We start from the raw sequence: 16,857 nt of genomic DNA on the forward strand, positions 1-16,857 counted from the left end.
CGCGCTGCCTCGTGCGTGCAGGGGCTTGTGAGTGTGGGAAGGGCTGTGAGCATGTGCCACTGTGTACATGTGTGTGTGAGCGTGTGTGCAAGCACGTGCAAGTCTGCACAAACGTGTGCATGCATGTTCAAGCACGTGCATGAACATATAGGTGCTGCAAGAGTGCACACGAGTGTGTAAGTGCGTGCAAGGGTGTGCACAGCACATGTGTGAGTCTGGGCAATGATGTGTGGGGGCATTTGCACATGTGTGCAGGTGTGCATGTGTGTGCAAGCATGTACAGGAATGTATGGGATTGCAAGGACCCATATGCACATGTGTGCAATGGCCTATATGCACATGTGTGCAAGGACTCCCTTGATCATGAGTGCAAGTGTGTGTGTAGACGTGAGTGCAAGTATGTGCATGAGGGACACACATGCACGTGTGTGCAAGTGTGCAAGGCTCCATATGGACAGGTGTGCAGGCATGTACACAAGTGTATGCATGCAAGCACCTATATGCACGTGTGCCAGTTTGTGCACGAGGACCCACATGCACATGTGAGCGAGTGCATTTGTGCATGTGTGAGTGCACCCGTGCAAGGACCCTTAATGCATGTGTGTGCATGAGGGGATGTGAGGACCCACAACCACATGTGTGCAAGTGTGTGCTCACAAGCACACACGTGTTTACAAGCACACACACACAATGCCCACAGTGCACACGTGTTTACAAGCACGCACATAACACACCCCGAGTATTTACACATTGCACACACACTTGCAGGCACACACCTGATGCACACACGTGTTTACAAGCACATACATATGATGCCCACAGCGCACACGTGTTTACAAGCATGCACATAACACACCCTGAGTATTTACACATTGCACACACACTTCCAGGCACACACCTGATGCACACACGCGTTTACAAGCACATACATATGATGCCCACAGCACACACGTGTTTACAAGCACATAGATATGATGCCCACAGTGCACACGTGTTTACAAGCACATAGATATGATGCCCACAGCGCACACGTGTTTACAAGCACACACATAACACACACCGAGTATTTACACCTTGCACACACGCTTGCAGGCACACACCCGATGCACACACGTGTTTACAAGCACATACATAACACACACCAAGTATTTACAAGCACACACATAACACACCCCGAGTATTTACACCTTGCACACATGCTTGCAGGCACACACCCGATGCACACACGTGTTTACAAGCACATACATAACACACACCAAGTATTTACAAGCACGCACATAACACACCCCGAGTATTTACACCTTGCACACACGCTTGCAGTCACACCTCCAATGCACACACGTGTTTACAAGCACATACACATGATGCCCACAGTGCACACGTGTTTACAAGCACATAGATATGATGCCCACAGCGCACACGTGTTTACAAGCACACACATAACACACACCAAGTATTTACAAGCACACACATAACACACACCAAGTATTTACACCTTGCACACATGCTTGCAGTCACACACCCGATGCACACACGTGTTTACAAGCACATACATATGATGCCCACAGTGCACACGTGTTTACAAGCACGCACATAACACACACCAAGTATTTACAAGCACACACATAACACACACTGAGTATTTACACCTTGCACACACGCTTGCAGGCACACACCCGATGCACACACGTGTTTACAAGCACACACATAACACACACCAAGTATTTACAAGCACGCACATAACACACCCCGAGTATTTACACCTTGCACACACGCTTGCAGGCACACACCCGATGCACACACGTGTTTACAAGCACTCACACACGCCATGCACACAGGTGCCCGCCGCTGTGAGTGTGTTCCAATAAACTCCCCTGGCTGGTGCCGGTGCCCACGGGTGGGTTTGGGACGTGTGGAGCACAATCCTGCCGGAATCCGGGGGCTTGGCGGCTGCTCCTCGCCGCCGCTTGGGTTTATTTTTAAACCCGTTGGCCCCGAGTGATTCACACGCTGCCTGTTCCCTGTTCCCTGCTCCCCGGCAAGTTTTACACGACCAAAATAGATGTTCTGGAAGGAACGGGCCACCCGGCAAAGCCGCGGCGGGGAGAGCGGGGCGCTCCCGGGATCCCGGCCCGTCCGGGGCTGGAAACGTCACCGAGCCACCTCCGTGAGGGCGGGTTTGGGAAAATGCTGCTGCAGACACCCTGGGAAATGGGATCGTGGGGGATGTTTAACCTGGATCACACCAGGCTTCAGTATTGGGGGTCCTCCGTGGGTATCCCAAGCCCTGGGGGCTCTCACACCTGGTTATGGGGGAAAGGGAGCCCAGCAAGGCAGAAGGGAGGGTGGAATGAGGGCAGGGAATGGGATAGCATCATCTGTGGGAACAGAGCAACATTCTTTTGAACAGAACACCCATCCCAAAGCCAGGGTCCTGCTTGCCCCAGCCCTGCTGGCAGCAGCTCCCTGCAGTAACAAAAGCACCCAGCCAAAGTACCACGTTACAGCACGTTGGGAAGGAAAAAAAAAGGAAAAAAATCTGATTTGTAAAAATAGGAGGCAGTAATACCTGTTAATTCGCTATTTTTAATTTCAATTTCAGTCATGAAAGGTTTCCAGCCATAACAGTGCATCTCACTCACTCAAGACCAAGACACACATAAAACAGTCCCAGCCAGCCAGGATTTCTCCCTGACAGATTCCCTGCTTTCAGCTGAATGCCGTTTCCAGCACGGCAATCCCAGCCATGGAAGGACAACAATCACACCTGTCCCAGATCTGTGGGACAGCAGCAACACTGGTTTCTTCTCCAAGGTAAACACCATTGAAACCAACCCCTCTGGATGGAGGAGACCTGGAGCTGAGCTCCCCACCCTGAGAGTAACAGAGCAGGAGGAGGATGGGTCAGATGGCCAAATCCCAGGCAGAGGTGACAGCCTGAAGAGCTGAGCAGAGATTTTGTAGTGCCCATGCACCACTCAGCAGATTTGCAAGGGCTCCTCAGAGGGGCTCCAGGGTGTCATCTGCTGAGGAAAAGTCACAGGAGGTGGCAGCAACCAGGGTTTAGGGCAGCAGAGGTGGTGGCTTGCAGGCCTGGCCATCAGAGGAGACAGAAGGGACAAGGACAGGACCTCACAGCACAATGTGACTGCAGAAGCAAACCCTGGGACAACAGCAGAGGCTAAGCACAGTTCATCCAGCTGAGCAGGCACCCTGCAAACTCCAGAGCTGCCAGGATGATGCTTTTCCAATAGCATCTCTGGAGCAAGCCCTACCCATCTCCTGCTAACCCTTGCACACTGTCCCAAGCCCCAGATGAGCAGGAATAGGCACCTTTTTCCTCTTTGGGGTCATTTATTTATAGATTTAAAGAAATAAAAATAGAAAAAGAGGTAAAAAGTGCATGCCGAGGCAAAAGAACTGTTCATTGTAATGAAGCCAGAGCAGAGGGTGGGGTGGGAAGGGGTCCCCCTGTCCTTCTGAGGGGGGAACATTCCTCCTGCATGCACAGAGACAGGGCAGTGGGGCTCTCCTTCAAACCTCGCCAAATTCATGCTCACAGTATCCAACGTAGAGAGGCTGTGCCTGGACACCACGCCTGGGAAGAGAACAGAAGGATGGCATCAGGGAGAGGGCACAGGCAGAGACACCACCAGGTCTGAGGGTGTCCAGTGGCACAGGGTGGCTGTGGGTGTCCCGTTTCAGGTGTGACAAGGAGAGAGTGGTTTTCATCCCTGTGCTTATAAACTCAGTTTTTTGCTCATGTGTGGGAGCACGGGGTGAGGACAGGTTTCCTGGGGAAGCTGGTGCTGCAAGAGGAGTGGCAAGAGCTGACAAGTCCCCTCCTTCCTCAGCACAAAGCCCTCTCCTCGCCAGAGCCACCAGCCCACGCCAGCAGCAGGAGCGCTCCTCCAGCGCTGCACAAAGCAAGCTCTGCCCACGCACAGGCAGCACAAAACCCAGGGCTTTCCAGAGGAACAAGGGTCATTCTGCAGCAGGGCAAGCCCCTCTCCCTCCTGCCCTCCCAGGGTTGAGCCCAGAGCAGCAGGGCAAGGCTGCTGCCCCGGGATGGTTACCCGAGCAGCGTGCAGCGGAACTCCGCCAGCCGGGCGTACGCGTCCTGCACGTTCCCAACAGTCTCATTGCTCCAGAGTCTCTCAGCTACGGCCCCAGCTCTTGGCCTTGAAGACAAGGGACAGGCAGTCAGGACAGAGGGGAGCTCACAAGATTCTTACCTGAAGCCCTGAACTCCCAAGCACTTTCCTAACCAGTGTCCTTCCACACACAAAGGCTTCAGAGTATCCCAAGGTCCGTTCCTGGACATGTGCCCATCAGGAGCAGACCAGGGTGACAGCACAGAGGGGTGTTAAACACAACCTGGTTGCAGCAGCAGGTTGTTACAGCTTTGCAAACTCCCATTTCAGCCCAGTGAAGCTGTTACCAGCACAGGGAGGACAGGGACAGTCACCATGTGCAGACCAAACCCATGAGTTCAGCCCACGACACTCGATGGCAAAGAAAAGGGATGCAAGCCCAGCCCCACACAACCCAAGTGACCTCCCTGTGGTCCCTCTTACCAGAGCCTGGGGGTCAGGTTGGTGACATCCACATATTCACCCCACATGCAGGCCTCGCCACCGATCACCAGGGCCTTCTGCTCAGGGCTGCCTGTGGAGGGGACAGCAAAACAGCCACTCCTGGCACTGCACCTGAGTGCCAAGGCAGCTGCCATGCAGAAAGGGGACACAAGGAACACACCTTCAAACATCAAGGGCTCCACCTTATATGCTTTTATCCAGTCCTGCCCGTAGGAGATGCGGTTGAGGTACCAGGGAGCAGAGAGCAGAGCCCTGTAGCCAGACCTGGTGACATTGGCAATCTCGTTCAGGTACTGCAGGTCATTCTCCTTCCACACGTGGATGATGGTGTCAGGCCTCAGCTGAGGAGCGCAGGTGAACACAGGGCAGGGATCAGTGCAGTGACAGGAACATCACCTGCTCCCCTGAGCAGAGTGCCCTGACCCCTCCACACCCCCAAAAGGAAGCTGAGGCAGACTTGGGCTTCATTTTTGAGCCACTCCCCATCTGGTTTGCAGGAACATTTGCAGTGTGTCCTGGGAAGGGTTAAAACCTGCACCCTAGAGCAAGCAGAGCATTGGCAGCAGTGTGACAAAGCCAAGATGAGGGCAGCTCACTGGCAGCACCATCTTGAGACCGACCACACTCCCACTGCAGAGTAACACCCACCAGCCCCAGAGCACACAGTGTGTCAGGGGGTGCTGGCACTGTTCCCCCCAGCACAGCCCCTCCAGAGCACACAGTGTGTCAGGGGGGTGCTGGCACTGCTCACCCCAGCACAGCCCCCCCAGAGCACACAGTGTGTCAGGGGGTGCTGGCACTGTTCACCCCAGCACAGCCCCCCCAGAGCACACAGTGTGTCAGGGGGGTGCTGGCACTGCTCACCCAGCACAGGCAGCTCTCACCTTCACGTCGTTGTCAAACACCTCCTGCCACACAATATAACCTTTGCCAAGGGAAGAGACGATGTCCAGAAGCCTGGAGGGGGAAAAGTACCAAGTTTTGGGTGATCTCACTGATTTCCCTCTTTGGTGGTTACATACAGCCTAAGGAGCAGCACAGATATTCCCAACACCCTCAGCAGGATGTGGAGGTGCTTCTGAAGGAGAAGAGAAAGAGCACAGCCCCTTATGGGGCTTCTTTCTCCTCAGCCCCAGGCTTTTTTGTGGTCAGTCTCCCACTAAAATGTTCCCTTTTGGGGTCAGGGAGACATGACCAACAGGGAAGCTCCTGGAAAGGACATCTGGTGTCCCCAGGACAGCAGACATTTGAGCTGGTCACACAGTGCAGCAGCAGGCCCTGGATGTCCTGTCCTTACCTCTGGATGTAGAAAGACTCTAATTTTTTGTAATCTTGACCAAGGCCCATCTGAACCATGAAAGCACGGATTTCTGGATTGGATTTCCTGCGCACCAAAGAGAAGAAATAAAACCATTGCAACCTTAGCTTTGCAGTAAGGTCAAGGCATGGTCAAGACCCTCCCACATCAGTCCAAGGCTTACCCAGGTATTCCAGACCTGTGGCTGGACCATCACCAGCACCAGCAGCTCCCTACATTCAGCATCACCATGAGCACAGAAATCCCAAAAATCCCAAGCACCACCACTACCCCTGCCCTGGGAGACCACGACACCAAAGCTCATGACCAAGAATCTACGGGTTGGGACTCCAATCCCAAATACTTACCCCCAGCCCCCATCCAGACTGATCTCAAACTCACCAGCACGTGAAATCCACCTCATCACCACCGAGGTGGAGATAGAAGTCTGGGAACACAGCGCTGATCTCTTGGAACAAACTGGTCACAAACTGGTAGGTGCTGTTAACAATGGGGTTGATGGGCCCATAGACTCCAGAAGGACCCTGGCCCACATAGCAGGGAGTCAGGAGGCCTGGAGCACCTGATGATAACAAATGCAGGATGGTGAGGAAGGGGCAAAGTGTGGCCATATCATCCTCTACAATGCCCCTCAATCCACAGCTTAGGGCCTGTCAGGGGACAGGAATGGAGGGACAGCCACAGTTCCAGCTGTGACCACAAACACGGAGAATTCTAACATGGGCCCTGTCATTTGGAGGCAGGGAAAGGAGAGAGAAAAAAACCAGTGGAATGTTATCCCGGAGCTTCTTGCACTTCTAGACATAGGAGACACAGTCCCTGGAGCAGATAGCAGTGTGTCAGGACTGGGACACAGCTGAGCAGAGCAAGGAAGCTTGGCCAGCTGCACCCTCAGTTAAACACAAGATCCTTGCAATAAGCCATGATCTTAGTTTTGAAAGAGCAGATGCTCCCATAAAAAAACCACCCAGCTTGGACCCAAGAAAAGATGGAAATGTTTCCCTTTGAATTTTGCTCTTGAAGTTGGACCACTGGGTCCCACATCCCCCAAATAACGGTTTGCTCCTCATCAAAGGCAGCCTGTGGGACACTGCTGCCCACACCCAGCTTTGAGGGTGCAGACTGCAGCACCCATTCCTGCCCCTGGGACAGCTCCAAGCCTCCTCAGGGCAGCAGCAGGCAGGGTGTGCTCCTCACCTGGCCCCCAGGAGAGCGTGTGGCCGGGGGTGTCGAACTCGGCGATGACTCGGATGCCGCGCAGCCGCGCGTACTCGATGACGCTGCGCACGTCGCTGGCTGTGTACACGTGGGTCATGGCATTGAAGGCCCCCTGGGACACAGGAAAGCTCAGTGCCTTGCTCAGGAGCAGAGGCAGGGATCTGCTCATCTGAACTGGGCTTTACATGGTGATCATTACCTGCTTGCTGAGCTCTGGGAACGTGGAACTCTCATAGGGGAATGATGGGTCGTCCACAATGTGCCAGTGAAACACATTGAACTTGTTGTAAGCCATGACGTCCTGGGAAGGAACAGGACAAAGATGAACATGTCCCATCCCTTCTGAAAGGTCACCCAGCTTGACACAGATAGAGAACAACGTCCTCCAGCTCCAGAAGGACAAGGCAGAGTCCCTAAATGCTACCCAGGATCCAAGAGAGATTCAGACACCTCTCTCTAAACACAAAAGTTGCACAGGGTCGGAATACTTCTGCTTAGTAAAATCCCAGTTCTCCCTGTAACTGAGCCACTGGTGGAGATCTGGGAGTTTTATTCTGCTTGGGATGAGCAGAGAACCACCACCCACCTTTGCCAGTATTTTCCCTTGCCCTAGAAACAACTCAGCCCTGAAGAGTAACCTGGACTGCAGGGATCCAAAATATCTCAGAGTGTTCTTTTTAACAAAGGCAGCTGATAAATCACCCAAACAAGGGAGCTCAGTTGTCACAGGGGAAGGGACACTCAATTAAGCCATTTCATCTCCCAGCATGGATGTCCTACCAGAGTTTCCAGGATAGCTTTCAGAGGCAGGTAGTGACGAGAGGTGTCCAGCAACAGTCCCCGGTGAGGGAAGCGGGGAAAGTCCACAATTTCTGTCTCATTGATGTAGTACTGCACACAGAAGACACGAGGAAGATGTGAGCAGCATGTTGGACAAATGGCCATTAGCAAGAGGCACTGAGGGTCACCATTGTCCCCAGGGCTGGCAGGACAGAGGTGCCCTCGCTGCCCAGAGTGCAGTGTCCAGAAAAAGCTGCAGCACTTCTTTACCCACTCAGAAGGCAGGGATCTGGCTGGATCCATGAATTTCCACTTGGCCCTTGCCAAGGCCGTGCCCACTCATCCCAAGCATCCCAGCAACCTCAGTCTGTCCCCATGGGGGCTGGGGCACTATGGGGAGCTGCCTGCCCCCAGGGGATGAGGCCAGGACTCACCATGCCATTTTCATCTCTCCCAACAAGCTGGCTGAATGTTTCCAGGCCTGCAGGAAAACACACAGCCCCTTTGTCAGCACAGACACCCCCAAAGGAGCAGAGCTCAATTAACAAAGTCTATGGAAAGAGAGAGGCACTGGAGACATCCCCACAGGCCCGAGGCAGGGAGAGTGGGAATGCCCTGTGGGAAGCACAGCTCACCTCGGAGAGCTCCCCAGATGGTCTCTGCTGAGAGCAGCATGGAGCCTTTGGAGACAGACAGCTTATCTGAAAAAGAGCATCAGGGGGATGTCCCACACTGCCACGACAGCACTGGGCAGGGCTCAGTACAGAACTGCACCCCCAGACCCCAGAGAACTGAATTTTGGCCCTCTCATGCTGTTTTAATCCTCTCTCCACTGCTTTATCAGCACCCTCAGGAATGTCCCTCCTGCCCTGCCCCAGTGTCTCAAGAGCAGGGAATTTATGCCCTCCCCAAATCCAAGGGTAACTGCACAGTGCTACTTCCCAGTGACAGGCACAGAAACAGCCACATTCCCTCTCACTCCCAACCCTGTCACTTACAGCTCTCGCTGGAGTCCAGGCTGGGAAATCCATCACAGCCTGGAGTGGAAACATAGACGAGAAGACTGGCGCAGGGTGTTTCCCAGGACGGCTCATTCTCTGCAAAGGACACAGACCATGCACATCAACCCCATCCCAGCTCTTTTCCCTGCTTTCAAGCCTACCAGCATCCTCCCAGCCCAGCTAGGGATGGAGGCAGACACAGGCACCCCTTCCTGCACCCCAAAACAGACACCATGGTGCTCAGCAGGGGTTAATTTCAACACAACCAAGCAGAACATGAGCTGATCCCAACCTGTGAGGAAGCCCACAAGGAAGCTTAAAGGAGCACACAAGAGAGGAGAAACATCAGAATACAGACTAGCAGCAGCCCCTGAAGTTTCCTGGACACCAGCCCTGGCTCTTACACTACAGCCAGGGCTAGTGAAAGCTTCTCCAGGAGGGTGAAGAGCTTCTTGTTTCCAAGATCTCCCGGCACTGCAAAAAACTACAAGCCCAAGAGCTCTGCTCTACCCAAACTTCTTGGAAAAGGGCAAAGAAAACGTGAATGTTTCCACCTTCCTTTTAAAAAGGGTGGAAACTGAAGCTGCTAAACTGGGCTGAGTTAGAGGAGATCAAAAGGTCTCACCCAGCTCAGAAAGCTCCCAACTGACTTCACCTTCTGCAGAGCAGGTCCCAGGTGCAGCAGCCAGAGAAATGAACCCAGTCCCATTTAGACCTCAAGCAGGAGCTCTGGGCACACTTCCCTAACTGAAGAGCACTTCCAAGGATGCACAAGCCTGAATTCCCACTTGAGTCACTCCCCCATTCCAAATGGATACTCAACCTTCATTGGGGTACAATGGACTTAGAGCAGTCAGTTGCCAGAAGGAACATGGGGTGGCAGGGTGGGACCCTGCTCATCCCAGCCAAGGTCTGTACCTACACCCCACAGCATTCCCAAAACAGCCAAAGCTCAATGTGGTCACTGAAAATAAGGAGTTTGGTTTTGAATGAACCAAGAGCACCTAGAAGTTTCCAGAGAGACTGTGGCACTGCCAGCATTTCAGAGAAATGCAGAGAGCCCCTGCTCCACAGCTCACAGGAGCTCACAGAAATCCCGATTTCTCCATGAAGGGATGACGAAACCTCTGCAGAGAGAAGGAAAACAGCTTGAAGCCAGCCCTGTTTTGAGCTTTCCTCTCGGCTGCAGACAAGCTGGTAGCCAAGGCAACCTCACAGATGTGCAAGCAGCACAGCAAGACCTGCTCCCTCCGCTCGGGAAGGCGGCTGCTCACCGGGAACAGCCGCTCCCAGGCCTGGCAGCACTCATTCTGCTGAGGAGCCCCCACAGAATTGGTGCCACCATCACACACCGTGTTTGAACCTGCTGGCTGAGGTGCTTCCCAACCCAAACACGGCCCCCAAAGCCAAGGTGCAGACAGACACCACCACCAACCACACCTGCAAGGCAGCCCAGCCAGAAAATGCTTTCTGCCATTTATTTCCTCTATTAATACAAATTATTTCCTTTCATCCAAGGTTTCCACTGCCTGTTCTTACTAACCACCCATGCGGAAAAAAACAACCAAAAAAAAAAAAAAAAAAAACCTGAAGGAAAAGAGGGGAAAAAAGGCCTTAAAATAATTTGTGTAGCTTGAACATCAGAAAGCAGGGCATATGGAAAGTGATGAGTGTGAGCTGGATCTTGTGATCGCAGTGTTGCTCCAAGTGATTTGATGGTCACATTTCCCCTCTGAGTGGAACAGGAGAGCGTGAATAATTAGATCAGCTGTTTTTAGTTCCTAGCAGCAAAAGAGAACCAAGAGGAGTCTTTCTGGCTCTCAAATCAAAATTTATTTCTACTTCTACTCACAAGAGTTGAAGAAATAAAATAAGCCAAAGGGTTCTCTGTTTCAAACCTGCTTTTTTCAAAGTATGATGTACTCAAGACAAAGCCAAGCGGCTTCCAACACTGCCACCCTTCTCTGCTTTGATCAGCAGCGACAGAGTTCACACTGACATTTAAAACACTCAGGAGCAGAGTTACTAGCTCTTTTTGATGAATGAAGTGCTTCATACTCCCTGCATATAGCACTTCAGGCTGCAGCAGACCCACGCAGCTACTGAGCATCCCTGCATGTCGGCTCCACAGCCAAGAGATTTCCTGCAGCTCATCCCAGGCAAGCAATGGGTGCTGTCATGAAGAAGTCTGGGTTCAAGAAACCTTTAGAGCCTGTCCTATAGCAAATCCAGACTCTCAAAGCTTTTGCCTTTCCTCATCTTATCCTACAATTTCAGGATTAATCCAGGAGCTAATCCCTCCCTGGCAGGAAAGCCATGCTGCCTCAGGACTTTCAGCAGCTCCACTTTGGCAGAGGTGTCCTGTGGCACAAGTATGTACTTGGAAGAACACACACAAAGCAGCAAGTCTTTCCTCAAGGTGAGACCTCACACAGGCCACCGAGGGCTGCTACGAATGAGAACAGCCAAGACTGAGCAGTAACCCTGAAGCAGGAATGGCTGCAAGACTGGGAGCAGCTCTCCCTGCAGCCACAAGAGAAGGAAGTGAAATGAGAGATTAACACTACCTGGAGGAAGCAAAAAATGAAACAGAGAAAACTCTTGATAGCGAGAGCCGAAATCCTGGCAGAAGGACAACTAGTGCCGTGCCAAACTCGATTAGATTCCTTCCACACGTGCCATAGGCATTGCTCTCCAAATCCCAACCCATCGCTGCCCTTGCCACCGGACTCCATCCAAGCCACAACTCCCACCCCACCTGCCGCCGCAGAACTGAGGGGAGGCACACGGCCACCAAACCCCGCGGTCTGACCCCAAAATTAGGAGGGTGTGGGGGGCTGTTTAAGCTCAAAGCCACGGAGAAAAAGGGTCAGCGCCCGCCGCGGCCCTCACCGGTGGCACGGCCGAAGAGCAGCGGCCAGTACCGCTGGAAGGCGGCGTCCAGCACGGCGCAGCCCGGCCCCACGGCCGAGCCGTCCGCCACGGCGAAGCGGAACCGGCGGGCCGGCACCGGGCAGCGGCCGCCGCCGGGCGGGAAGCTCTGGGCCTGGGGCTGCGGCCACACGGCCCCCGCCGGGCCCGGCAGCAGCAGTGGCGGGAGCAGCAGCAGCCGGAGCAGCGACAGCTGCAGCGCCCGCGCCGCCGCCATGTCGCGCCCGAGCCTGAGGGAGGCGGCACCGCCCGACAGCGGGGGGCCGGGCGGCCGCGAAATGGCAGCTCGGGCCCGCCCTCACGGCCTCCCCTCCGCTGTCCCCTCAGCCCCACAGCCTCCCCCGCCAGTCCACCCTTCCCTCGTTCTCTTGTAATAAAGTTCGGAAACCCCTGCAGCTCCCCACTGAAAATAATTTCTGTCCCAGCCTTCAAGCTTTACAGCTCCCCCACCCCAGCCATGATTTCTGCCGTCAGGGAGCCTTAGCCTGGGGGTTTGAGGAGGTTGAGGGTTTAAATCACGTATTTCACCCGTGCTGCTTTTGTGGAATCATGTAGTGTTTGGGCTGAAAGGGATCTTAAAGACTATTTAATTCCAGCCCCAGCCATGAGCAGGGACATCTTCCTCTGTCCCACCTTGCTCCAATCCCTGTGTCCAACCTGGCTTTGGACACTTCCAGGGATGGGGCACCTACAGCTTCTCTGGGCAACCTACACCAGGGCCTCACCACCCTCATTGTAAATAAATTCTTCCTTGTATCTAACCTAACTAGACCTGTCTCAGTTTCAAACCAGCACCCCTTGCCCATGCTTTGGATCCACCTTTGGTTTAAGCATCTTCTGTTGGTGCTGTGTATTTTTATGAGCAATATATAAATCATCCTTTGCACAGATTTCCAAGGATATTTTATATGTGGCCAGTCAAATATTGATTGGGTTGTACAAATAAAAGGGGCTTTATCCCATGGTGGATCCTCACAGTGAAGTGGTGCAGGGATGCTTTCTATGCAGGGCTTGGCTTTTCCAAGGAAAGCCTTAACCTCAGATGAACTCTATTTAATTTTGCTTCTTCCCTCCAGCTCTGCTTTCCTTAGCAATCCCCAACTCAAATAAGGGCCTTAAGCCCAGATCTTACCCATCTAATTGCCAGCACAAACCTACAAGGGAACTCACTCCATCAAATTATTAAAAACCTGTTGTCCCAGAAAACTCCAAGGTATCAGGTGTGCTGGGAGACAAGCCAGAGGCATGGGAGCAAGCAGGAAATGAAACAAATGGCACAGGAGAAAGTGTGACAAGGGAGATGGCCCCATCACACAAGAGGAAAAACCATTCTGTGTGAGCGGGACAGAATTATGGAAAGGTCTGGTGAGGAATGTAAGGGATTGTCCCTCATGGGAGCAGTGTAGAGAGAACATGATCAACAGGAAAAAAGCTTTTTGTAGGAAAAAAAAAAAAAAAACCACAAGAAACTTGTTGTCAAAGGTTAGAATAGCACCAGCACAAAGCTGGGGACTGATGGAGAAAGAAAAAGAGCTGGGAAGACATGGAAGTGTTTCAGTGGGGCTGGGGAGAGATGGAGGGAGGTGCTCTCCAGTGCTGAAGGAGCCTGTGAGGTTCCAGTGAAGTTGTTGGGGGTGATGTGGAGGTGAAACAGTTGTGGGGAAATGAGGCACCAGGAGGAGATCACAGTCAGGTTTGGGTCTAAATGGGATTGTGGGAATTTAATGAGATTAGTGAAAATTTATAGGGAGCTCATGGGGAGCTCCTATCTCTAGGACTAAGGGTCACCTAGAGATAGAGAAGCTGGGCTCCATCAGGAAGGGGGTCAAAGAGAGCCAAATGGTGTTGCCATGAGCTCAACACCTACACAGCACTGCATCTTTCTTCTCCAGCTGTGTAAAACAGCATAGTCCATCTAATGGGAAGGTGAGCCAGGAGCCAAGGACAGGCACAGCCTTACCAGGTGGGTGTACCTCCACAGCCAGGCTAACAGAGCACAGGGCTGGACCAACAGCCCAGGTATCACCCAGAGAATTAAAGGCACCAAGGAAGTCCAACATCAATTTAGGAATACCTAGGAGCAGGTAATCTCATAGCAGAGATCAGGAAGAATTGGTTGCCTGGATCTCAGATTGAATGGAGTTTATGGGGTTCATGGGTGGAGGTCCCAGAAGAGGGACCAATTGAAGGGGCAATTAAAACCTGTTGGTTCCCTCAGGCTCCTGACAATCATCCCTTGTTTTCCCTGCAGAGGTGGCAGGACCCAAATTCAACACAATGGCTCATGCCAGGCTTCTTCCTCACTATTCTTCCAGGATTTTGTGGCCCTTCTCTATCTCTGTCCTCATCACAAAGCAGGAAGAGAGAACACCTGTATTCCAGCCTGTCAGACCTCTGGGAAAGTGGCCCCTGTCATTCCTTGTGTTCAAGTTTCCTGCTGCCAGTCTACATAAAACCTCTGTGGTCTTGATCTGGGTTTGTTGCTTTTCTCTGTGCAAACTTCTGGAGCACCAGCTGTTACCACCATTTTCTGACTGTATTTGGTTGATTTCAGTATCTCTGGACTTGTCCTCAAGTAGTTTCACTGAATTAAAATTTCAGTGGAAGGAAAACCACCCCAAACAAGCCAGTTTGTTGCTGTCTTGCATCAGGCAATGTCAGGACTGTGCTTCCCAGCACATGAGACAGAACTGTGGGAGTGCCCTGGCTTGAGGCGAATTCTCATTTCAGCCTGGGGAGGGTGGCATGTTTGCCAGCTTATGTAAAGCATTGTGATCAGAGCTTTCAGTCCAAATATTCCAGCCTTTCTACAGATTCAGTTGCTGATGCTATTTTAGGGGACCTGATGTCTCTGGGGGATGACTCATTGAAGTTCATCTGTAGCTGGCCAGCATTAATCCAGACTAACAGTCTGATTTTCAAGTGTTTCTTTACATAAAAAAAAAACTGCTTAAGTGTGTGTCTAACTGTGGAGCTTGGCTGGAAGAACCTGGTTTGCACTCTGTCCTGTGGCAGGCACAGAGCACCAGCAGCCTGAAGCTGCTGATGCTCTTCAGTAGCCCATCAATAACCAGCTCCTGGGCTCAGAGCAGATCTGCAGGTTGATAAAACCACCTTGGGAGGCCTTTTCCAAGATACTTCAGCAAGGAACGTGCAGGGAGTGAACCCCAGGCAGCGTTGTACTGGCTTAGGTAATACTCTACACACCTCTCTGATGCAAAAGTTGGGACTTGCTGGGGGACTGCAAAAAACTGCTGTGCCAAGACATTGCTGGATTACCTGCTTGCTACCAGCAATGAATTTGGTAACAATCCAAATTAATTATTCTGATATAAATACCTGGCTGGTGTCACATTTGAGTCTTTCTGGTTTGTTTGACTTCAGGGCATGAAGGTGGCCTTTGGGTTATCAGTGCAGTTGCACCACAGCATTTTTAAAATATATAATTCCATTTATTATGCTACCTAACTCCCCATAATGTTGGCTGCTTCTGCATTTAACCAGGAGGGTGTTTTGCACACAGATTCTTCCCCTGATGAGAAGCCATTCATGAACACCTTCACAGGGCATGAGTTTTCTATTTGCTTTGCTCTTTGAGCCAACACTGTCCAGGAAAATTGCTCCTGAATGAAACAACTCCCAGCTCAAGGGACCTGTTGATGGTGTGGCTGGAAGAGGGCTTTGGAAAACACAGATCATCTCCTGGAAATACCTCTAACCTGGATTTTGGCATCTCTTTCTGGGCAAAACTACTGTCTCCATTTGCTTGTTCCCCTTCACTTTAATCCTTGGTAAAATTATGATGGGATTTGGACTGCAAGCACAAGGGTTGCAGGGTTGAAGTGTCCTTACTTGTGGTGGTGATCTGGTCAGCATGTTCCAGGGCTTTTCAGGTGTGGACCCTCCTGTTGCACATCTTTGTATTTCAGGGATGATGTTGCTCGTCATCAAGCAGATGGGTGCTCACATTTAAACACCCAGCAGGAGCCCCCAGAGACATTTGGTGGAGCTTTAGCATGTGCACAAAGAGGATGCTAAACATGAGATGCTAAATCCACATCCAGGGGGTTTTCATCCAGCTGTAACAACTCACCCACGAGGAATCTTGATGTTTTGGGGGCCTAAAGCAAGCTGGTGTATGGCAGGATGCTTTTGGAGGCACAGGGCTGCATTCCAGCACTTTTCAAAGCACAGGATAACTCATTTCCACATCCCTACCTTCCCAGCTAGACCACCACTTATCAATTTTACTATTTCAACAGTTATGAGCTTGAGACTGGAGTTTAAATCAAAAAGCTTGAAGTGAGATGTGTTCATCAGTGTGGAGGATTTGGGGTCCTGAGTCAAGCTCAGTCTGGTTGTGTTTCCCCTATTGATGTTATCACAGAGCTTTTTATCTTCTAGGTTATCTCCAGCTTGCACAGCTTTGGAGCGGTGATGTGAGGGGCTGCTCAGCCCATGCTCATGGTTGAGGTTGTTAAAGAGTGTGCAGACACCCAAAATCAAACCCTAGGCATTGAGAAATCTTCTGGATTTCCTTTCTCCCAGCGTGGGAGCCCTGTGTGTCTCTGGTGATGGAGAAGAAAGGCTTTTTCCAGAGATCCTGCCTGCCTCAAGGAATGAGGGAGCAGGAAAGAGGCTGGGTGGGATGGGAGGTTCACCCTGAATCTGCAGGCGGTTTGTGGTGTGGGGCACCAGCACTTTCACAGCATTTTGGCATCACGAATCAGGGCTTGTCACGAGGAGATGCTGCAAGTTCTTGTGGAGGCTGAGTACATGTGGCTGCTGTCCCTGGCTGCTCCCAGGCACGGCTGTGGGGCTGAGCTGGAATCAATCAGAGCCTGTGGATGCGCCGTGACAAATTCCCCGTGCCCAGAGGCGACGCTCCCATAAATCCTGTAAGCACGTGCTTAACTTTGGGGAGCAAGGTGATTGCAAGGCAATATTTTATTCTTGTCAGCTTCAGTGTTAACAGTTACTAGAATCACTTGGGTAATTAAGCTCTTGCAAG

The 16,857-nt window shown here is 52.0% G+C and overlaps 1 protein-coding gene across 1 annotated transcript; it reads right to left on the reverse strand.

The window, feature by feature from the left end:
* Positions 1-3,334: 3,334 nt before the first annotated feature.
* HEXA (hexosaminidase subunit alpha) lies at positions 3,335-12,063 on the reverse strand. Its single transcript, XM_058033409.1, has 14 exons — positions 11,808-12,063; positions 8,913-9,011; positions 8,550-8,615; positions 8,349-8,395; positions 7,915-8,025; positions 7,334-7,435; positions 7,114-7,246; positions 6,298-6,478; positions 5,896-5,982; positions 5,483-5,555; positions 4,759-4,939; positions 4,578-4,668; positions 4,077-4,181; positions 3,335-3,598 (listed from the first exon to the last, which is right to left on the reverse strand). The coding sequence occupies exons 1-14, from the start codon at positions 12,061-12,063 to the stop codon at positions 3,535-3,537; spliced, it is 1,596 nt and encodes a 531-aa protein (XP_057889392.1). The 3' UTR covers positions 3,335-3,534.
* Between the last annotated feature and the right edge of the window lie 4,794 nt (positions 12,064-16,857).

This window comes from Melospiza georgiana, chromosome 13, assembly GCF_028018845.1.
Source record: "Melospiza georgiana isolate bMelGeo1 chromosome 13, bMelGeo1.pri, whole genome shotgun sequence".
Taxonomy (NCBI): Eukaryota; Metazoa; Chordata; class Aves; order Passeriformes; family Passerellidae; genus Melospiza; species Melospiza georgiana.

What these genes read in the sequence shown, in the direction of transcription:
- HEXA (XM_058033409.1), bottom strand. Translation starts at nt 12,063, where the DNA reads ATGGCGGCGGCGCGGGCGCTGCAGCTGTCGCTGCTCCGGCTGCTGCTG. An exon ending in CATCTGGGGAGCTCTCCGAG is followed by an intron (nt 8,396 to 8,549) that starts GTGAGCTGTGCT and finishes GTTTTCCTGCAG; the next exon opens with GCCTGGAAACATTCAGCCAG. An exon ending in GAGGTGGATTTCACGTGCTG is followed by an intron (nt 5,983 to 6,297) that starts GTGAGTTTGAGA and finishes TTTGGTGCGCAG; the next exon opens with GAAATCCAATCCAGAAATCC.